Here is a 25,117-nt window from a genome sequence, read left to right on the forward strand (position 1 = left end):
TTTTTTTATTGGTCTTCTGAAGTATTCTAATTTGTTGAGATAGTGAATTGGTGGGTTTTTGTTAAATGTGAGCCAAAATCATCACAATTAAAAGAACCAAAGACTTAAACTACTTCCGTCTGTGTGTATTGAATTTATTTAATACATGAGTTTCACAATTTGAGTTGAATTACTGAAATAAATGAACTTTTCCACGACATTCTAATTTATTGAGATGCACCTATATATACTTTTTAAGAAACTTTGTCAGTGAAAATAAATTTTAACAACAATTTAGATGTGTGTGTACCCAACCTCAGGATGCTCCAGGTCACCTGTAAGATCTGATCTCTTGCTTCCTTCATGGCAGCAGGCCTGCCTTTCACAATAAATATGCCAGAAATTACATTAGATATAGAGATCTGCAAAATGACAGATTGTATAATTTACATCATTACTAAGTATAAATCTGTACATTTACATGATATTTAACATTGCCTGTATGCATTTACACTACCATTCAACAGTTTAGGGTCGGTAAGCTTTTAAAATGTCTTTTAAGAAGTCTCCTATATGCTCACCAAAGCTGCATTTGATCAAACATACTGAAGAACACAATATTGTGAAATATTATTACAATTTAAAAGAACTGTTTTCTATTTAAAAACATTTTAAAAAATGTATTTTTTCCTGTGATGGCAAAGCTTCTTTGCTCCATTCTTCAGTGTCACGTGATCATTTAGAAATCATTCTGATATGCTGATTTGCTGCTCAAGAAACATTTCTTCTTATTATGATTATTATGTGTTGTAAATGGTTGTGCTGCTTAATGAAATGTGGAAAATTTGATGTGCCTTATGATGCTGGTATGTTCCTCTTTTTGTAATGGACCTCCACAAGATTTCTTACACAAAACACACGACTACAACAAATCCATTTCGTACTTCGGAGAAGTATTTGTACACAAACTCAGCTGTTAACATGTAAATGAAGGTGTGCATGATAGTTCAACATTCTTCCAGCATGTTTGGACTATATGTATATTCAGAACACTGGAAAAAAAAGTATTTTTTGAGGTATTTTGAGAAGTGTGTGATGCATCGGTAAAACTTTAAATTCACTGTTTTAACCAAACTCTCTTCATCTCCTACATATCGCAAAGTAGTAAAGACACTCTATGCTCTGAGTCTCTGTCCACTGAGGAGAGACATTAACAGACACAAAAAGTTCTGTGCTTTCAGTTTATAGACAGATACAGCACGTTTTGACTGTCTATCACAAAAGCAAACTGTCCAGGTTCTAAAGCCTCTGGCCCTGAGAGGAGAAGACGATACAGACACATCTGCATCAGTATTTTTTGAGGTATTTTGAGAAGTGTGTGATGCATCGGTAAAACTTAAAATTCACTGTTTTAACCACACTCTCTTCATCTCCTCCATATCGCAAAGTAGTAAAGACACTCTATGCTCTGAGTCTCTGTCCACTGAGGAGAGACATTAACAGACACAAAAAGTTCTGTGCTTTCAGTTTATAGACAGATACAGCACGTTTTGACTGTCTATCACAAAAGCAAACTGTCCAGGTTCTAAAGCCTCTGGCCCTGAGAGGAGAAGACGATACAGACACATCTGCATCAAAGTCAAGCTCCAGTAAGCAAGCCTTCTCTTCAGGGTACTTTCATCAGCATGTTCCAGATTGTTAAGGACCTTCTGCACCCACCGCAGGGCCTCATCTGCATGTCCCAGATCGCTATCTCCCTCTGGGTGCTCCAGGAGAGCAGTGCTTCATGTTCGAGGTTAAATGTTTAATGGCATCTTTTATTTAATTGTTCTTTACATTATTATTCTGTGAAGAGAAAAACAGTTGTATCTTGCCATAAGATGACGTAACTCTGCGATAACATCTATCTCATGCACTTTCCATTCATTGTATTCATTTAGTTGTGTTGTCTTAGTTACTCTTGTCTGTCTTTTACAGCTGTACAATATCTTACTACATTTGTGCCTTTCTTGTGTTGAAAAACAGTAAGAGACTCATTAGAGACACATTGTCCAATATCTCACAAAATTTTCAGAGCTCACAAATCTGTCAGTCAGCTGACGAGTCCCCACCAATCTTCCCATAGCTACACTTTTTAATGAAGCAATTCTCTTGAATTGCTGCTGTACTATTAATGTCAAATTCATTAACTGGTTCCTGAGGTAAAAGGAGGAAGAGGTCATCTGGCACACACACACACACACACACACACTTTAGATGCTATTTGACCAAAACTATGCAATATGGCAAGCCATTTTAACATTTAATCTATAAACCATACTAGTATGTATTTTCATGCTACTAGAAGTTATTTTTTTATTTACTTTTCCATTAAGTACTAGTACTTATTCATTAGCTTGTAGTGCTTATTCTTTAGGTACTAGTGTATTTTGTAAAGTTACTAGTACCTATTCATTAGATACTACACTGTAAAGAAATATTAAGTTGACACAATTTGCAGTTTCTGAATTTGTTCATTCAACCTAACAGTTTAAGTTTTCACTGCCTCAACTAGTTTGTAAGTTGACTGAACTAGAGTATTTGCCCCATCAACTTAAAAAAAATGTGTTGAATCAATTCAATAACAATATCACGTTCTCAACAACACTTATCGTGAGAACTCATGAAGACCATTGCAGGCAGAAGACGTTCGTCAGCCATCTTGGTGAGCTTCTCCACAAAGTTTGGACATTTTCTCAATCTACAAATTTGGTAAGTAAATATTTGTAGGCTATTTATTGGTTTAATATGTGTACAGTTTTGTATGTTGTCTAGGAAGAGTACAAGTATTTAAAGTGTTGTATTTTCTAGTTATATTTATGCTAGTGTTAGTTTCACGGCACTCTGAAACCTCAAAATTCATGAGGACTCTAATTAAAATAGATACTAGTACTTATTCCAATAGTGACTACTTAATTATACTTTACATATACTTATACTTTACGTTAAGAAAAAGAACTAGTACTTGTTTTTTAGTTACTAGTAACTTTTTAGACCAAAGATATCCTGAACTTAATAGACACTAGTAGTTTTTAAATTTGCATTTCTGCTCAGTATGCTAATAGTATGTTGAATGAACCAACAAGACCATTGCAGGCAGAAGACGTTCGTCAGCCATCTAGGTGAGCTTCTCCACAAAGTTTGGAAATTTTCTCAATCTACAAATTTGGTAAGTAAATATTTGTAGGCTTTTTATTGGTTTAATATGTGTACAGTTTTGTATGTTGTCTAGGAAGAGTACAAGTATTTAAAGTGTTGTATTTTCTAGTTATATTTATGCTAGTGTTAGTTTCACGGCACTCTGAAACCTCAAAATTCATGAGGACTCTAATTAAAATAGATACTAGTACTTATTCCAATAGTGACTACTTAATTATACTTTACATATACTTATACTTTACGTTAAGAAAAAGAACTAGTACTTGTTTTTTAGTTACTAGTAACTTTTTAGACCAAAGATATCCTGAACTTAATAGACACTAGTAGTTTTTAAATTTGCATTTCTGCTCAGTATGCTAATAGTATGTTGAATGAACCAACAACATATAGGAGAGAGATTACAGTAAACTGAAATAAGGAGACAGAAAGAAGAAAGAATAATTTTATTATGTTCCCCATTATATTTCATTGTTTGGCAGTTCACATGTTTATTTAATGTTATTATTCATTCCTTAGAATTGTTGTCCCAGTGATTCATCACTGGCAAATGAGCTGTATTAGAGACACTGCCCCTAGAAACGGGGCAGAAAACAGTGAATGTATAAGCGAAGTAGTTTCGCCAATAATAAGACCTTGGTTTATTGTAAGGAATTATAAATACTCTCCAAAAAGGCACGATCTCTTGTGGTGGATGTCGTGGGTATTATGGTTGCTTGCCTGGTGTGCATTAACTGGATTTGGATCTACTTAACTGGCAATAATTAAATCAAAAAGTCTTTATGATATTGCGAAAACAATAAATATAATATTAAACATATCTTTCCTTGTGTTTTCATGGTAACCAATTAGCAAGATAAGCTAACATACAAAGCCAGTTAGGCCTACTTAATAATACATTTAATTCAGTATATTAATGTATTGTATTACCATGTGAACTCTGATTGGGCGGTTGAGGAGAGGTACTCATGTTTATATAATGATCTGTTTGATTGAAGATATCTCCAAATGAACAGGCAGTAGAAGTTATTCTGATACTAGTATCTAAAAAATAAGTACTAGTAGCATAAAAATAGATACTTGTATGGTTTATAGATAAACAGGTTGCCATATACACAAATTACTTTGTAGTTCTAGAGCAGATCTCAAGTATACACTGGTCGGTATCGGTTCTCCTAAGCCCGATTTTTGACAAAATCCAAGATGGTGGGCAATGGGATTTTGTCAGGAATTGGAGCAATGGGAAGTGGGCTGGAATTGGAGTTGGTATGCTGAGTTAGTCATGAACCAAGATTAAAAACAAGACAAGTATAACATATGGCTTCATGACTTATGAGTGAATGGGAAAAAATGCAAATGAAAAGGATTAAGATGGCAACTGCAATATCGATCATAACCCATGTGTTGTGGTGCCACAGTGGAGCTTGAATTGCTTATTTTGGTGCACTTCCTCACAACCAGTTTACAGTAAATGTAAAACATATGAATGACAATATACAATAAGAATTATATTCAACAAGACAATGCCTTGCTAGGTCTGGGGTTTAAAAGACACTAAACAGTAATATTATTGATTGGACTGGACTGACACTATCAGAAAAGAACTGAGCTTGATGATATAGCTCTTTTCTTTTGTAGAGTTGCTTTATAGCTGAATCAATTTTTGTTCATAATTGACGAATTTTGCAACATCGGCACTGTTATTGAAGTTAATGTCGAACTGATTTGAGCTGAATAATAACACAATTTTCTTCTGCTTATAGCTGAATTAAACTTGTTTCATAATTTATTAAATGTACACAGTTACTGAACTAAACCAACAGTGAACTGACTGAAGCAGATTAATGACACTATTTTATTGTTAGAGCTGCTTTACAGCAGAACATGAATTTGTCACATATTTGAGGAATTTTGCATTATGGATTCTGTTATTTTTCTGTTTATTACTGTAAAGCTCCTTTGAAACAATCTGTACTGTATAAATCACTACATAAATAAAGGTTATTTGACCTGACAATACATGTAGTTTTATGGTAAATTAATATTTGTTTTTTGTAAGAATAAGTCACCTTATAATTTAGTGAAAATTACAAGTTTTTTATTTTCATTTTCTACTTTAACTGTCTATTTTTAAATAAAAATAGAGGCTTGCTGCATCCTTTTACCACACACAGTGAAGGAAAACATAAATATCTAATAACAAGGGCCTCGACTCCCACATAGCCATTAATTCACTGACGGGCAGCTGATGTTGAGATGCTCTGTGTGCCTACACTTTTGTTGCATTTCAGAGTAGCAAACTCTCGCCCACTCTAACTATTGACAGCAAAATGCAACATAGCAGAGCACTGGCCACACTGGCAAATCATATAAATACTGTATGCTATGAATTAATTAGTAATAATTAGAAATTATGAATTAGTAATAAGCCACTAATGGTGGTTTAAACTGATTAGATTGTGACAGAATCAGGACTTTAATTAAAAGCTGCTTTGTGATCTGGCATCTACTTCCTCCTTTTAAACTTCATTTGTGTTTGCGGTTCAAGAGAGCCCAATGATTTACAGTCAAATAGAATTATTATTTTGAAATCTACCACTTGTTTTCACTTGAATTTATTTTAATAAGTGCATCTCATTTAATCAAAATATAAACCAATATTATTCTATCTGTTAAAGCTCTCTGATAAAGTTTCAATAATATCTGGACTGGTATCCATTATTGTAACATTGTTTCTGTTTTGGGTGAATGTGACCCGCTTCAAACTTTGCCATATTTCATGACACTCATCATATCCACTTTGCATTGGTACATTGATTTCTATTCATAGGCTGGGTTTGGCCCGGGGTTTTTTTTTTTTTTCCCAGCAGGCTGTATAGACAGTGAAGAAATAGCAAAATTGTTAGTGAGTTCCTACTACAATATTCATGCCCACATACATAGGTCATTCTGATTCCACTTATCATTTTAGTTTTTGGGGAGAGTTGTGTGCTTTTTAAAATATGAAATCACTGGACTTTTAGTTAGTTTTCTTCCCTCATGTTTCACTTCAAGTAGTTTCTGTCGTACTTTGATTAGTTCATTTAGTTCACCTGTGTTAATTTATTATCCTCATTTGGTCTGTGTATTTAAGGGTGCTTTCACACTAGCACTTTTGGTGTGCACCCGGTTTCGATTGACGTCAGAGTTTGGTATGTTTGAATGATGTGAACGCTGTCTTCCGAACTTGGGTGCGCACCCGCGAACCGTACCCGAGTCCAAAGGGGTGGTCTGGGGTACGGTTCAAGTGAACTTCGGTACGGTTCGCTGCTGATGTGAACACAATCGTACCAAATCAAAGAAGTGAACCGTTATTAATGACGTATTATTTGATAAAAATTTGTGTTTGTTTGTGTGTGTTTCACTCACTTTCTTGACGAGCGTGACTGACGCTCTGCAAACAGATGCTGTATATCTCATTTCTGTTCACTTCAGCATTCTTTAGAGAATTTGCAGTACATTCATAAGACAGATGTAAGTGCCGTTATGTACTGAAGCTTTGGAAACAAAACCGTTCAGCATCAAACGTTGTATGAACGTTGTTTCAACGTTGAAACAAGAACTGACATTATTTCAACCATATTTCAACATTGAAGGTCGGTCATATGCCGGCTGGGACGGTTCAAAAACAATAAATATAAAATTGAAAAGAGCAATGCTACGCATTTTGCTGCCTTCTGTGCCGTCATTACTAAGCAACAGGGTAAACAGCTGCTGGCTTGATGACGCAAACGAACCGTGGTTCAGACCCAAATAATATAATGTGAACACAGTACAGTGTGGGCAGGGGGGTGCAATCAAACTTGGGTTCGAACCAGGCAATCGAACCAAGTGTGAAAGCACCCTAATTTCCTCTGTTTCTCCTTTACTTGGTTGTTTTGCTGCGTGTTCCCTTTGCCTTCATGGAATATCATCTTCTTGGATTCTATTAAACGCTTGTGTAGATGACCTTCGTCTTTGTGTGCCTCTCCTCTACACGTTGCGTGACAGAATATCGGACCACAAAAAAGAAGTTTAGCGGCGTTTGTATCCCCGTATATTTTCCGTTTTTTTTGTAAGCGTTTTTGTTTTTTTTTGGCTGGAGCAGGGAGAACTTACCTTCGAGGACCACACCAGACGATTCCTGAACATTTCCAACGATACCAGCTACCCGGACGACGCGCTCTACTCATTCTACATGGCGAGCATCAACACCGATTTCACCGCCTTTGTGGAGTGGGTGCTGGTGAGCAATGACTTGCCATTCACCATCGGTCTCGCTGGCCCCACTTCGGACCCAGAACCCAGCCAACCATAACCCCGCTGCGCGGAGCGTCAGCCAGAGCCCACCACAGACTGAGAGCCAAAGCCTGCCGTGACCAAAGAGCCATCGCAAGAAAGAGCAACAGAGCTGAGGATCGCCCCGGAGCCAGAGCCTTACCGATCGTCTGACCAGGAGCAAGAGCCGGCAACAACACACGAGACGGTGGATGATACGGTGGAGAGTGAGGGCGCGGAGGAAAGCCCCTCCCACTCTTCCACCGCTAAGGGTGAGCTGAGGCAGGACTCTGAGGATTTAATAAACTTTTATTCAGTTATCCCCAGTCTTCCATCTTCTTCTGAAATATCTGCCTGTCCTGTTATGGCCAATGAGGCTGTTTATGAACTCCCTGTATATCCTGAAATGACCATGGAGGTCTGTTTTGAACTGTTTGTCTGCCTGGAACTATCTGGAACTGCCTGTCCTGTCATGACCATGGAGGTCGGTCCCCTTTCTGTGACACTCCCTGTCATGGGTGTCGCCATTTGGTGTGTGTGGGCAGCACACACCATCCCTGATCCCTCGGACTGCTCAAAATTACCTCCCACCCTCCCTTCAGCTCCACCTCTTCACCAGTCTTCACCATCTCCTCCACTGTCTCCTGTCAGCCCCTCTGCTTACCCTCAGCCCACTATCAGTGATGTGGGTTTGGCGCGGGTCTGCCAGTTTCCATCCCTTGTCTCCGCCTCCAGCCTCCGTGGCCCGGACTCTGCCTCGGCCCGTCAACCCAGCGGCTCCACCATGGCTCCTAGCTCCCTCCTCTCCACCGTGGCCCGTCAGTCCACCAGCTCCGCTGGGCTCCCTCGTCCTTCCGGCTCCACCGGAGTCAGTCGTCGACCCGCCATCGCCTCAGGACTCCACTCCTCTGACTGTGCCTTGTCGATCCGTCCCACTGGCTACGTTGGGCTCCTCCCTTCCTCCAGCTCCACCTTGGTCCTCTGTCGCTCCGGCCCTTCCTCCACCATGGCTCCTCCCTCCATCGGCTGCATTCATGGCTGTGGTCTGGGTCCCGCCTGGCTCCTTCTGCTCCAAGTCCCTCCTGTCTCCGTCCTGGCTCCTCCCTCCGTCTGCTCCTCCCTGGCTCCTCATGTCTCCTCCCTGGCTCCTCCCTCCATCGTCGCCGCCCTGGTTATCTGCCTGCCTCTCTTTCTGCCCTTTGCCACTGCCTCGTCCTCCTCCCAAACCCACTCCCTACCTGCTTTGTTCGTCCTGCTACGGTGCAAAGGCAGTATCCTGATATTTTTTGGACATGACAACACCTTCCTCTGACACTCCAAAAACAGCCATTTAAAAAGGCCTGATTTCCCTACTATATTCCTCTGACAAAATTTTGAATATAGTCCAAAAAATCAGGGCAAGCCAAAACATATGGGCAAAATTTGCTTATACGGATTGCTTGTTAGTCTAGGACTAACCTGATTGATAACCTAATCTGTTTAACACCTATGATCTTGCCACACTGATTAACAATACCATTCAGGGAGTTCATATGTTTAGAATTTAAACTGGCATAACAAAAAAACTAATTACAGATTCAATGTAAGATTTATAATATGAGAGTCCTGCTAATATTACATGTAGTGAGCCTCAGCACAGAGTAAAGTCCCTGCTGGTGTTTCATACATACTGCCTCAGCATGAACATCAAAACGCATCTTGTCAATAGTAATTCCAAGATATTTGTAGCTGTAAACCCATTCCACCATTTGACCTTTTATGTAAGGTGGTTGTGGAACAGGAGGGCTGGATCTTCAATTACCATGACTTTTGTCTTTTGTACATTGACAAAAAGCATTGTCACACCACATGGCATTTCTCATCCCTACTCAACAAACAAACAATCAAAAACAGTGTCTAATGTTGGGGGATAACGCATAACAAGTAACACGAGCTACGTAATCAGATTACTTTTTCAAGTAACTAGTAAAGTAATGCATTGCTTTTTAATTTACCAGTTATCTTGTTTTCCCATTTATTGACCAGCAGCACAGCTGACATGAGCTGCGTCCTCTACTGTACAGATGTGAATTTACATTTCCTTCCGCCTGAGGTTTATTCATTTCCTTTTCCTGTGAAAGGGCTTTTACATTTGGCCAAAACAGAACTTTTTTATATTAAAAACAAACAAGCAATACCAGCCCAGATGAGGAAAAAGTATCACAAAAGTAACGTAACACATTATTTCCATAAAAATTAACTAAGTAAGGAAATTAGTTACTTTTTTAGGGAGTAACACAAAATTGTAATGCATTACTTTTAAAGGTAACTTTCCCCAGCACGTCATCTGCAGATTCTAAAATAAATCTGTCAGCACATTTTCTCACACACTCATTTGTATACAAAATGTATAGAAAAAGGGCAAAAGAACACAGAATTATCTTAAACTCTAATTTAAAAATCTGAAATCAATTTCCAAACTAAGAGAAGTCTACAAAGAACAGTCTTTTATGTTTTTTAGGGTTTTACCTCCTTCTAAGTGTTTCGTAATCAGATTTATTAAGGTAGTTGAGGCATCCTCAAATCATTGTCTAGCCTGTCGATGCTGCAAGGGATCTAAAAAACATTGCATTGCCAATTAAAGTTCATACCTGACCAGTTGCTCAAAACATTTCATCAAGGATGCAGCGGGTCTGAAATCATTTGATGTTTTTGGATATCTTATCTTTCCTACAGGCACTACTATGGCCTCTTTGCACAAATGAGGTCTTTTCTGAAGATTAAGCGACTTCTGGAGAAAAAAAAACAGGATTCATCTGCACATGTCTTCAGTAGATGTCCTGCAATCTTATCTGGGCCAGAAGATTTCATCACCATTTGTATAACATCCAGCTGATTAAAAAAGTTATTACACACACTTATTACGCATAGTCTCAAACCATTCATTTCACTGGTAAAATCCTCCACATCAAATCTAGTATAAAACGTATTCAATTCTTGTGCTAATTGTTTGTCAGACTGATAACCAATCAATTTTACAGGATAATTACTCTTACTCTTAGATCCAGTTGTAATATGCATAATATTATACATATATGTTATGTTATAATATTCCCATAATGTATCCTGGTGCCATGTGATCCCCAGGTGAGCGACGAACACGCACCTGGGCCATCCACATGATGTAAACAAAACCGTGATTCATCAGACCAGGCCACCTTCTTCCATTGCTCTGTGGTCCAGTTGTAATGCTCACGTGCCCACTGTTGGTGCTTTCGGCGGTGGACAGGGGTCAGCATCGGCACCCTGACTGGTCTGCGGCTATGCAGCCCCATACGCAACAAACTGCGATTCACTTTGTATTCTGACACCTTTCCATCAGAACCAGCATTAACCTCTTGAGCAATTTGAGCTACAGTAACTCGTCTGTTGGATTGGACCACACAGGCCAGCCTTTGCTCCCCACGTGCATCAATGTCGCCGGTTCACCACTGTTCCATCCTTGGACCACTTTTGATAGATACTGACCACTGCAGACCGGGAACACCCCACAAGAGCTGTTATGCACTTGCTGCCTAATATATCCCACCCACTAACAGATGCCGTGATGAAAAGATAATCAATGTTATTCACTTCACCTGTCAGTGGTCCTGATGTTATGCCTGATCATAAGCTTAAGTATGATCTTAGTACTAATCCCACAGCAGATCATTAAAAATATATATTTTTAAACATTTCAGCATATTTTTAATTCTTAGTACTGGGGTGCCCAGTCCTGTTCCTGGAGAACTATCTACCTGCAGACTTCAGTTCCAACCCTAATCAAACACACCTCTCTGTAATTATCAAGTGCTCCTGAAGATCTTAATTAGCTGGTTCAATTGTGTTTGAGCTTAACTTTGCAGTTGTCTATAGATTTTTATCTGCTCTGATGATTGTGTGTTGGTAAGGTATAAACTAGAGCAGTGGTTCCCAATCCAGGTCCTCCTGAAGTACCTCCAACTCTAAACGTTATATGTCTCCCTAACAAAACACACCTGATTCAACTCATCAGCTCGTTAGTAGGGACTTTAAGGACACATCCACATGAAGCCAGAGCAATCCCTATCCGATTTTTTTTTCTTCGTTCTAAAAAAAATTCCATAAACACGGCGTCGTCTCAAGAAATATCTGTGTACACACGAAACCACTGAAAGACTCAAAACGATGTAGTATACATGCCAGACCAATATGTGGCGCAGTAATTCTGCAACAGAGATACCCTAAAAACGGAGAAGAAGACTTGGAGCATGTGCATAAACCTTGCGCGCTGTATACAAACATGTTTGCTTTAGTCATTTTTTATTTTGCTTTAGTAAAGCTAATAGGCTCAGTCACTTCTGCAGCACGAACACAAGCATGTAGTCCACCACTGTTGTTGTTGTTGCCGTTACGTGACGTAGCGGTGTCTGACTAGGGTCGAAACGTGGGGTGATGACGTCATCGTTTCACAAAATATACGGATTGGCTGTACACACGAAGACACAAGAGTGTCGTTTTCAGATTTATCCACTCTGGGACCCAGTTTAAAAAAATAGAGGTTTCAGGTTCCCAAAATGCCGGATTCGTCTGGACGAAATGCCGATACGATACAATTTTTTTACGTATACAGCTAAACGCGTCTCCGTGTGGACGGGCTCTAAGACCTGATATGCTTGGGTCAGAATAGAAACATCCAAATGTGCACTGTTGGGTTTACTCCAGGACCAGGTTTGGGAACCACTGAACTAGAGTAATTGCTGTTAGTGCTCATGAGAGACCAATTACAATAAATCTTAATTATTACAGTTTACTGATGATCACATATACCATGTACAGTGGGGAAAATAATTATTTGATCCCCTGCTGATTTTGTAAGTTTGCCCACTTGTATGGATTTCAATCCATTGCAGCATAGTGGTTTGCTTGGTAAACATGCAGGTATTTTTAAAATATAAGTACAATGTAAAAACATGTATGTACACAATAAGTCCATTGGACCAAATGATTAATTTAAATGTAAGTACATAGTTGTTAAGGTCACTTAATATAAAGTGGGACCCCATTATTGATTCAAAGAGCTGATGGCAGTATGCAGAGGTCCAAAAACTGAGCTTGATAGGCGTGTTTGGGTGTTGTGCTGATATGATGCTCACAGTTAAATGGTAACAGTAAAGCCTGCCTTCTTTGATTTGATTTATTATCTCAGTCATTTTGACACTGACAAGCACTGTTGGACTGCTGATCAGCTCAGACAAAAACATTGTACACTGTATGGCGCTGTACAATATCTTTGCAGCACCAAAGTACAGTTATTATTAGGCAATTATTTCAGTAATTTAATTATACACTTCGGGAAAAAAATATGGGTGTGGTCACGCATGGTGGTAATAAAACAGCTCAGTTAAAGCCTATACTTTACAACTGTACCCTTTTTTTATTTTTATTTTTATTTTTTTTACAGTGGGACTAAGTTTTAATTAAGGTGGTTGTAAAACAGCTATTTTCATGTTGTTGTTGTTTTTTTTGTTTTTTTTTTGGCGTACCATGGATGAGAATCCTGCAGGCGTCCCTAGCCGTGGGCCTCAACAAAGAAGTGATCATCAGAGGAATGTAGGCAGAAAGCAGCATACTGTCATTTCAAATGAAGTCCATCATTGACCATGTGGTTAACAGAAGCATGGCAGAAGCTGCCAAATTAATTCAAACTAACCTACAAAGATCAGCTGTCAGCTCCATCATCAGAACATTTAGCCAAGAAAAGTCTGCTACAGGAACAATTTACAATACTTTTGCAGTACAGTAAATGGCATTACTGTATAGAATAGTGAGCAAAATGTAATTGTCACACAATAATATATAATTTATAGTCGTAACATTTACAACATATTGTCTTTTACTCTCAGAACCGACAGGAGACAACCTGCTGGCCGCTCACGTGTACTGACTGAACAGCAGGAATCGGCTGTGGTGGAAATGGTCAGGGAAAAGAATAGCATACGGCTGTCTGAAATAAAGCAGGTTCTCGAGGAAAGCAATGACCATTCAAACTGGTTCAATTAGTTCACCAAAAAGAATTAAGGATTAAAGGTAATAATGTTGTAAATAATGTTCAGTTTCTTGCACAGACTGATTGTTTCTTTTCATGAGACCTCAATATATCGGCAGGAGCCACAGGGATTAATTTTGTGCTCCTTGATATGTTTTTTTAATTATTATTCTCAAAAACATGTAGGTACTGACTTGCATTTTATGAATCACAGTGGACCACAGTTTCAGCTAAAACTCTTCTTTACTGTTCTACTGAAGAAAAAAAGTCACCTAAGTCTTGGATGGCCTGAGAGTGAGTAAATTAACAGCAAATTTTAATTTTTGTGTGAACTATCCCTTTAAAGGTACAGCGCTGTGGTGTATCATACATTAATTTTTTACGAATGTGAGAAATGCTTTTTACAGTACTGTACTACACACTACCAATGTCAACTATTCTTTGCAGAGGGTTTCAGTCTGCCAAAAACCATGCTGTGGGCATAACCTAATTGGCCAACAGGCAAGCATCCAAGTGCCTGGACAATGTGAGGAAAACAACTCATTGTGTGTGGCTATATGTGAATATACTGTGGCAGGCTGTAGAGCAGTTCTTAGATCATACAACACTCTAACATTTCTAAATGAACTTGAGCAGGCCCGTCAGGATGAATATATTGGTTATATTATTACGTGGGACGATGTCAGTTTCCACCATGCAGAGCTTTATCAAAAATAGTTTCAGGCTCATCCTCAGTTCAAGAGTCTCTATTTTACACCATATTCCCCTTTCCTCAATCAAATAGAGTAATACTTCTCTACAAGGAGGTGGAAGGCTTGTAATGACAAATTCAGAGCAATGTTAAGCCTGGATTATTTTTCTCACAGTACATGAATGAGGATATTCACTGTGATGTTGATGAAAATTTATGGCCAAATGTTGAAGACAGGCTTAATGATAACAAAGTGTTTACTGTAAATTTATTTTGTTTCAAAATGCAACAGAAGTATTGTTGTGAAAACACTGTAAAATATTTTTCCTGCACACAATGCCTTTTGAAGTGTTCTTTGGTCACGTTTTGCTTGCTTGCTCTCTATATATATATATGTGTGTGTGTGTGTGTGTGTGTGTGTATATGTGTGTATATATATATATATAATGGCTTTTGTCATTTTGGTTAGATAATGTAAGAGTAATATCTATTGATAACTGTGTATACTAAATTACAGTACAGTTACCACCATTGTTAGCTACTGAATTAACTGTCTGTTAAAGTATTAAACTTAAAGAAGATAATACTGTTGTGTTCTGGCAATTAAACCAAATGTTTCCATTACATGTTAGAAAATATATATACAGTACATTCAGGAAGATTGTGTTTTCTGTGACTGTGAGATTTTAATTTTGAATCTGATTTGAATTTGAGATATGAATTTGAATCTGAGTTTAATATCGAGAACTGTGTGGTGTTTTGCAAAAAAAAACAAAAAACGTTATATGGAATTAAGAACTGAGCGTAAAACAGAAATTTAGCAAATTCCGTAGACTGATTTGGTAGATAAATTTCAGATTTTAGTAATTGCATTTCAAGTTCCAATTTTATTGTTTAAACAATTGGGGAAAAGATGTAATAGGCTTTTTTTTTTTTTTTTGAGCGCTAAATCAGCATATGAGTATGATTTCTGAAGTACCATTTATTATTTGAGCGCTAAATCAGCATATGAGTATGATTTCTGAAGTACCATGTGACACCGAAGACTGTAGTAATGATGTTAAAAAACTTGCCTTTCCATCACAGAAACATATATATTTTTTATTTTTATATATTTTAATTTTCTTTTATTTTGAAATAAATTAGAAAAAAAACATTACTTTTAATAGTAATAATATTTCACAATATTACTTTTTTTAAAGACTTTTAAAAAACATTGCATAAATCTTACCTCTCCCAAACGTTTGAATGGTAGTGTATATTTGCAGCACTTTTTTTTTTTTATTATGTGCAATCAGTAATTATGTTAGCCTATATATCTTATATATCTTAGCAGAACATTTACAATAAAATGAAATAATAATCATTCCAAACACAGCTAATTGCAGTTTCAGCTGAAAGCCTACACATGTGTCCTGTTTTAGCTTTGTTGCAATATTTCAGTGTCTTTCAGGGATGTCTCATAAATTATTTTCTTTGGGAACATGGATCAAAGAAGACAGGTTTGTTGGGAAATAAGAGTGGCAGAAAAAGGGAGAACAAGAACCCTCACAGTACTGTACATGTTCATGATTAGTACTGATTATACTATAAATTTTTGTAATTAGCAGTTGTTGTTGTTGTTGCTGTAGTAGTAGTAGTAGTAATTATTATTGCAGCCCTGAATTACAGGATTCAAAGTGGCTTTAGTATTGGTCAACTATGAGGTACTTAAATTCAAAGCAAATATTACAATAACTATCTTTCATTTTCACCATAATTTTCTCTGAACTGCAGTTGTAGAAATGTGATGGGTAGAGTAATATGCGCGTGAAGATCTCTGTACAGACATAATGTATGACTGACCTGAAAGGACTGGAGAAATGAGTTGAAATAGATGAATACAATCTGAGATATGTCATCCTCGCCTGGGTTCACAAAAAACAGCATGTATGTGATACCGAGTAAAGGCAGAAGCACTAGAGTGGCCTTCACCGCTTTCCTGCAATCACAGAAAGAGAGAAAATGAAGAGGGAGCAAAAAAAAATGAATTCGTTTTTTGCCACATAACTGATTTGACACTTTCCCTAATTTCAACTTCTCATTACTTTTTAAAATATTGAGAAATTGTGTGACAACTATTAGCTATGTCAGTGACAACAAATTCATACCAATCAGTGCTTTACTGTATTTAAACTACATTCAGATGTCCCAAATGTCGCATGGTGGCAGACCTAATATTAAATATAGCAGCTGAAACACTCATAAAAATAAAGGTTCCAAAAATGACTCTTGTATTGCATCACTACAAAAACCTCCCGTGTCATTTTTGGTTCCCCAAAGAACCTTTCAGTGGTCAGTACTTAAAAGAACCATTTTTTTTTCTTAGTGTAAGGAACATTTTTATAATCTAAAGAACCTTTTTCCACTACAAGGAACTTTCTGTGCAATGGAAAGGTTCCATGGATGTTAAAGGTTCTTCAATCAACCATCAATGCCAATAAAGAACATTTATTTGTATGAATGATACAGTATAACATTTCAACATGGCCAACATCTGAAGGTTAGGAACATGGAGTTCCTGCTCTCCCAGATGTGAACCGCAGACCAGCAGCTGAATTTTGATTATTTTCGCAATAAAAACTGTGCCAGAGATGTCATACTCTAATAAGCTCTTCAAATGTAATAATTTCCATTCCAGTCCAAAACATTAATTTCCTGTTACTCTTAAATACAGTATGTTGTCTATAATGTATCATTTGGCCTCTTATCAAATGTGACAACAAAATACGCTTGTGATGGACAATATGCCAGCAGAAGAGAAAATGAGAAAAGATCTAAAACTACGATTTTCAGAGGGACGGTGAGAATTAAAAAGTCTGCACTGCTCAGCAGGATCTTGTAAGCGTATCAGACAATAAAAAATTTGATCAGAACGGTGTTGAAAAAAAAAAAACACACAAAGAGCCAAATTCCACATAGAGGCCCAGGATAACAAGACATTGCTCAGCAGGATCTTGTAGCGTATCAGACAATTAAAAATTTGATCAGAACGGTGTTGAAAAAAAAAAAACACACAAAGAGCCAAATTCCACATAGAGGCCCAGGATAACAAGACAATGTCATAAATCCGTCCAGGATCCTGGCAACACGAGTCTGAAGCAAGCCTAACCAACCAACTCTTTCGCAGCTTTGAACAGCACACAGCATTAAAACAAAAGAACACTTATTGATCATTTCAACTCAGGAAGGAGTTTGTCAAATTTGGGGCAAGTTACCAAGATTAATGATCGAAGAGACACCATGATCATCACAAGTTAATCCATGAGAAAAATCACGAGTTAAAGACTTCCTTGGGTTTCCCCCACTAAGGACAAAGACCAGGCTCCTTCTAGACCTTTTGATCGTCACAGAACCCATCCTCAAGTTCCCAGAACGGCACAGAGACTGCCTTTACACATATATATGCACCAAAATGATGCTAAAAGGACTTATGAGCAAATATCATTGCTATACATTACTCCATATCATGTATGTAACCCACACATTTGACTGTCATGTCGTAATCACTCATTGTGTATGTCTTTTTGAATAACTATTAAATAGTTTATAGGTTTAAGTGAAGTGACGTGTGGCAACCCATACTCGGAATTTGTGCTCTGCATTTAACCCATACAAGAGCACACACACAGTAGTGAACACACACCCAGAGCAGTGGGCAGCCATATTGCTGCGACACCCGGGGAGCAGTTGGGGGTTCGGTGCCTTGCTCAAGGGTCTCACCTCAGTCGTGGTATTTAGGGTGGAAGAGAGAGCTCCCCCCACCGACAATTCCTTCCGGACCTGAGACTCAAACCCGCAACCTTTGGGTTACAAGTCCGACTCTCTAACCATTAGGCCACGTCTTTATATTCATGTTTGGTATGTCTTAAAATTGCTTTTTGTCGCTGCCTTTGCCGTAAGATTTTTAGCGCTCTTTGAGCGTGCTCTGGCTTACATGCCAGGTGCTCCTCTACCATGAGGAGATACGCCATCTAGTCTCGTCACACTTTTCTTTCTTTCTTTCACTTAAGTTTCTTTTCTTTTCCGTTGAGAGTTTTGTGTTCTGAGTTGAGTTTTTTCGCAAAGCCGTGTCTGAGTTCAACCTTGTCGGTGCCCGCCGCCAAAACTTCAACCAGCCCACAACTCCGCATCATTCTTCAGCCAACGCCCAACGATTGGCTCCCCAATACGTCACTTCGAACGACTACTGAACCTCCAGCCAATCAACAACCTTGGGAAACCCCCTTTCAGCGGATGCCACCCTCAACAGAGTTAATCCACGGATTAAATCCACTAACACAGGAAATGCAAGTACAACCTCCAGATTCTAGCTGAACTGGTGCATTTAATATAAAGCTTAATAGCCTTATTGAGAAACTCAATGCAAGGGTTAATTAAGTGATTGATGGTTGTTCAGGTCTAAGCAATTGCACATATTGCTATAAATTGGGATTTCACATTTTCCCTCTCCTAAACTCATTCTTTCCTCACTTTCTCTCTTTCTGCAACTTGTGCGAGTGCGTGTGTTTTTGTGTTAGATTAGTTTATATGTCTTAGATTTGTCCAATAAAGTATTTTATATTCATATTGAAAAGAGAAGTATCTTGTGTTTTGTGCTTACATGTTAATGTCTTAAACTGCCGATCTTGTTACTGTGCTAAGAAATAGTCTTTCACTATACTTTGGATATTAATATCCATTGCAGTGTTGATGTTATACGGTCCGTTCAGTGAATTGCTGGCCGATTCAGTTGATCAGCCGTAAAACAGTGATTCTTTCCAAATTCCCTATAAATTCATAAATAATTCCCTTTGAGCTAAATTTGCCTGTTTCCCTTACAATCTCTAATATTGTAGAGATACTCAGATATTTAAGGAAGCTAGGAAAAATCTGACTAATATTTCATTAGAATAATAAATCACTATGCTTGTGTTACAATATTGCTTCTGCACTTCTACTTCAGTCTCACACCACTAGAGTACATGCTCACATTTCTCTTTGTGTGTCATCGTGCCGCTTCAGAGCTGCCTGTCTCAAACCTTGCCTTGCCATATTTACATAAGCACATTCAAGACACCACTGTACACTGAAAACACTTTTTTGTGATAGGCTATACCATGTTTCATCTTCTATTGTGAACCCCGCCACACTTAAATGAAATCCCTTATGTTTGAAATTTGAAAGCCCCCAGTTTTTCCATTTTAATCTTGTTTGCCCTAACGCAAAGACTATCAAAAGACAACTGTGTTTTTATTAATGGTGTGAATATTTTTTATTATTGTTCTTGTTGTTTTTTTATGTGTCTATGCAAACTGCTGTCCTCATGCACTTTGTAGTGTTGGGTCATTCATGAGCAAACCAAATCACATTCTCTGCGTTCACAGAAAGGGATTTTTTTTCCAAAATCCCTACATGGATGGTGATTATAATGATTGCTACCTGATTGTACATAAAAAAAAGCTCATAAAAATACATAAAAAATGTAACCTGAGCTGTACACACTGATGAATGTACACAGGAAAGCAACGGCTGAGGTCAAGTTTATTTGCTAAATAATACATTGAGCTGCATTTCTTATAGAATGATCAAAGGTGTCTTAACATCTGAAGTTTACATACATGTATATCCAGTGCTGATCCTCCCTATACGCAGAGGACGCAAGTTGCGTAGGGCCCCCAACCCACAAGGGTGCCCCCTTGCTCTCAAAGATGATTTAATGACTAGGGCTGTGCAATTGATAGTTTTGGTTTTGATTTTGGCTTCTGATGATTATGAAATCACGATGCCATATTCTGTTCCTTTCCTTTAAAACGGTGCCTGTGGCCCTTCCTACATAACATCCAAACCAGGCGGATCATGTAACATGGATGCCCAAACTCAGTTCTGGAGGGCCGGTGTCCTGCAGAGTTTAGCTCCAACTTGCCTCAACACACCTACTGGGAAGTTTCTAGTATGCCTAGTAAGAGCTTGATTAGCTGGCTCAGGTGTGTCTAATTGGGGTTGGATCTAAACTCTGCAGGACACCGGCCCTCCAGGACCGAGTTTGGGCACCCATGATGTAACATGACAGGACGTGCTTGATACTAAAAGAGAGGGAGACAGAGAGAGAGAGAGTTAAAAGCATATTGGCTGCGAAAGAGACGCTGTTTCCTAGGTGGCTTTCTTTGCACACAATCCAAGACAGAGCGAAACACGGACGAGTATAGGCTACTTTGGACGTGTGCTTAAACGGATAAATGCACACAAAAAAAAGTCAAAATATGTCTATCTTGGTGAGTTTTTATTTAAACACAGTCAGTTTTGTTAAGTGAATATACACAGTTGGGAAAGTAATCGAATGCTTGTCACTCTATTAGATCTGTGCATTCTGTCTTAAAGGGGAAGCAGCCTAAAAAACCTGCTGCCATCTTTGTCATTTAATGTTAATCAAACAACAAAAGAATCATTCACTGCTCTTCACTGAATAACTTTAGTAACTTTAATAAGAATCCAAGTTATTTTTCTATTGTATTTGTCCTATTGTTTGCAATTGTCCTCTTTTTTATTGTATTAATGACTGTTTTAAGTGCCCCTATTATGCCATTTCGAATATTGCCTTTCATGCAGCATGTAATGTAGCTTTATGTGAATATAAACGATCTGCTAAGTTGAAAAGCCAAAAGTGCACTATATATAAGTTATTGTCTCAGACCAGAAAAAATCGACTCTGAACAGCCTAAACAAGTTGTCAGTAATTCGAATCCCACTTCCGTGACGGCTACACATCACTGGGTAACACAATTGCTTAATCTTCGACTTTTTTCTATGCTTGCTGGCCACCGTGTGGTTAACATCATGTCAAGAAGACGCTATGAAAGTAAATTCATTTTATTTTCACTTCTGAAAGATGAGGCTGCAAAAAATCAGTGGTTAAAATTCATTTTAAAATTCCGTCTTTTTACTGACGACTGCAGATTATTCTCAAATCTCGGGGAGTTCAACGCGGGATTCACAAACGCTTGCTCTTGAAAGACAGCTCAGTACCCAGTTTATTTGACCAGCTGGCTCCACTGGATCACAACCTTAAAGTATGATAAATAATAGATGTTTATATTTTCTATTGAGCATTCAAAATACGCAACTATGGCAATGGCCGTATCGTTTCCAACACACACTGTACACGGTAGACCAATCACAACAGACTGGGCCATCAGAGCAGAGTAAGTATAGGCTACTTTGGACGTGTGCTTAAACGGATAAATGCACAAAAAAAAAAGTCAAAATATGTCTATCTTGTTGAGTTTTTATTTAAACACAGTCAGTTTTGTTAAGTGAATATACACAGTTGGGTATTACAGTATTAGATCTGTGCATTCTGTCTTAAAGGGGAAGCAGCCTAAAAAACCTGCTGCCATCTTTGTCATTTAATGTTAATCAAACAACAAAAGAATCATTCACTGCTCTTCACTGAATAACTTTAGTAACTTTAATAAGAATCCAAGTTATTTTTCTATTGTATTTGTCCTATTGTTTGCAATTGTCCTCTTTTTTATTGTATTAATGACTGTTTTAAGTGCCCCTATTATGCCATTTCGAATATTGCCTTTCATGCAGCATGTAATGTAGCTTTATGTGAATATAAACGATCTGCTAAGTTGAAAAGCCAAAAGTGCACTATATATAAGTTATTGTCTCAGACCAGAAAAAATCGACTCTGAACAGCCTAAACAAGTTGTCAGTAATTCGAATCCCACTTCCGTGACGGCTACACATCACTGGGTAACACAATTGCTTAATCTTCGACTTTTTTCTATGCTTGCTGGCCACCGTGTGGTTAACATCATGTCAAGAAGACGCTATGAAAGTAAATTCATTTTATTTTCACTTCTGAAAGATGAGGCTGCAAAAAATCAGTGGTTAAAATTCATTTTAAAATTCCGTCTTTTTACTGACGACTGCAGATTATTCTCAAATCTCGGGGAGTTCAACGCGGGATTCACAAACGCTTGCTCTTGAAAGACAGCTCAGTACCCAGTTTATTTGACCAGCTGGCTCCACTGGATCACAACCTTAAAGTATGATAAATAATAGATGTTTATATTTTCTATTGAGCATTCAAAATACGCAACTATGGCAATGGCCGTATCGTTTCCAACACACACTGTACACGGTAGACCAATCACAACAGACTGGGCCATCAGAGCAGAGTAAGCTCACGGAAAGGAGGGGCTTAGAGAGACTGAATCTTAGAACTGCTTAGTTTGAGAATCATTAGAAAATGAGGTGATATTAAATGCATATTTTGAGAAAATGAAAGAATTTTTTTACCTTGCATGCATGTAAACCTATTGTAGGAGATTCCAAAACAATATTAGGAACCTTAAAAATGGCATAATAGAGGCAATTTAATTTACTGTTGTTTGTTGACATACAAACTGCTCTGAAAGAACAGATCCAGGGGTTGTTTTGGGGTTATTATGAATGCACTGACAGGGGCCCTTGACAAAGTTTTGCTAAGGACCCCCAGAAATCTAGGACCGGCACTGTGCATATTAGACATAAAAACATGGAGTTCCTGCTCTGCCTGTGATCAAGTGTGAACTGCAGATCAGCAACTGAATTTTGATTATTTTCACTTTAATAACTGTGTGCCAGAGATGTCATGCTGTAATAAGCTTTCCAAATGGAATAATTTGCCATTCCATTCCAAACCATTCATTTCCTGTTACCCTTAAATACAGTAGTTTATCAAAAGTCAATTTATCAGTCGTCAATAACATATCATTTGGTCTCTTATCAAATGTGACAACAAAATACACCTGCACTGTAAATTTGAATATGTTAATGTCACTTGAAAAAATCTTGCAAACTTATTGCCTCAGAAAAATCTAGTTAAGGTTACTTAGTATATTCAAGATCATAAATTTGAATATACTAAATATACTTTAGTATTGAAAATACTAAAGTTAACAAACTGAAATTTATAGTGTGTTGGATGGACATTATTGTATGTTTAAAGGTGCCTTAAACAGGTTTGTTGTAGTATGCCTACTAATATAGCCTTAAAAAGTGACTTGAATTAATGTAATGACATCATCAAAAACATAAATTAACAAAAAGTTTGTTATAACATCAAGTTTTTCTGATTTATTGGATTTGCTAAGGAATTGAGACAAATCAGCAAGATTATTTACAAAGCAGTCTTTTGTGGTAGAAGTGATGGTTCTACCATATTTGTAACAAGGAGTTGAATTTGCAGCTTTAGCTATATGGATTATACACGAGACTAGATAATGATCTGATATATCATCACTCTGCTGCAGAATTGCAACGCCATTAACATCAATTCCATGTTACAGTATTAAATATAGAGTATGATAACGACAATAAGTAGGTCCTGACACGTGCCGTCTAACCCCAATAGAGATTTGAATGTCTATAAATGCTGATCCCAATGCATCTTTTTCATTATCAACATGGATATTAAGGTCTCCATCAATTAAGATTTTATCTACAGCCAGCACTAACTCAAATAGAAAATCTGTCAATTATTTGATAAAATCTGTATGGTGCCCTGGTGGCCTGTATACAGTAGCCAGTACAAATGTCAATAGGCATTTATCATGAACACTTATTACACTAAATAATGTTACATAAAGTACCATTACTTCAAACGAAGTATACTTGAAATCAGTCCTCTGAGAAATACTGAAAATATTACTATAAATTGTAGCAACACCTCCCCCCATTTAACATTTGGACGTGGCTCATGTTTATAACAGTAATCTTGGGGAGTAGACTCATTTAAAGTAATGTAATCATCTGGTTTTAGACATGTTTCTGTCAAACAGAGCACATCTAGGTTTTGATCTGTGATCACATAATAAAAAAAAAAAAGCGCTTTTTTGTATTTGCTACATCCTATTAGTTGTTATGGACACCTTTTTTAGTGTGTTGCGGTGGGGGGGAGTCCCTCTCGGTCTGTTCGCGATCGCGTTCCAGGGAGGGAGGTGGGGTGTACCCCTCTGTCCATTTGCCGCAGGGCCCGGTGCGACCGCACCAGTTGCACCCCCCTAAGGATGGCCCTGGTTATAGATCCGTAGTGGTCTTTATTAATTACCTCCTCGATTTAAATGATTCGTATTTCTTTGTTGATGTAGTTAATGAAGAGAGTCGTTCGATTCCTATCCAGAAGCGTGTGGGCACTCCAGCTCACCACCAACCAGCACCCTCCACATGCATCTCCAATGGTTCTATCCACTCCTATCCACCCGTGTTTCCCCGAGGCAGGAAGGAGGTTTCAAACAGCGCTGACCTGGGAGCAAAAGAGGCAGATCCTGCGGTTATTTCCCTCTGGAAGGTATTGAAGAAGTTTCCCCATCTGAGACTTCCTCACTCAGAGTCTCGTCCCGAAATGGCCGCCACACCTGCACCTGAGCCCTCGTCCAAAATGGCCGCCGCACCTGTTCCCCTAGGAGTACTGGTGGAGTATGAGGGGATGTCTTGGAGCCCAGAAGTGGCTCCAGTCCCCAAACACAGCCTAGTGATGGCTCCGATCCCTGGGTTCAGTCCTGAGATGACTCCAGTTCCCTCGTCACGGCCAGCAGTGCCGTTCCCAGTTCCAATGACTCCAGTTCCATCGCCACGGCCAGGAGTGCCTTTATCAGTTCCAATGACTCTAGTAAGCCCAGCTCCTCCCGAGGTGGTGGCTTGCGTTGCAGAATGCTCTCCAGAGTCCGCTCCAGAAAGCTCTTTTGAGTCTCCTGAATCTCTGCTGGTTCCGTCCAGCTCTCCTGAGTCTCCTGAATCTCTGCTGGTTCCGTCCAGCTGTCCTGAGTCTCCTGAGTCTCCTGAATCTCCGCTGGTTCCGTCCAGCACTCCTGGGTCTCCCGAGTCTCGGCTGGTCCCAG

The 25,117-nt window shown here is 38.4% G+C and overlaps 1 protein-coding gene across 1 annotated transcript in view; it reads right to left on the reverse strand.

Moving 5' to 3' along the window:
• Positions 1–25,117, reverse strand: part of LOC107711682 (corticotropin-releasing factor receptor 2-like) — a 58,415-nt gene that overhangs the window by 6,587 nt on the left and 26,711 nt on the right. The window contains exon 9 of the mRNA XM_016516700.1: positions 16,053–16,188. Coding sequence (XP_016372186.1) covers positions 16,053–16,188 — 136 coding nt within the window. The remainder of the gene's footprint in view (positions 1–16,052; positions 16,189–25,117) is intronic.

Source organism: Sinocyclocheilus rhinocerous, unplaced genomic scaffold, assembly GCF_001515625.1.
Source record: "Sinocyclocheilus rhinocerous isolate Xijiao unplaced genomic scaffold, SAMN03320098_v1.1 scaffold807, whole genome shotgun sequence".
Lineage (NCBI taxonomy): Eukaryota > Metazoa > Chordata > Actinopteri > Cypriniformes > Cyprinidae > Sinocyclocheilus > Sinocyclocheilus rhinocerous.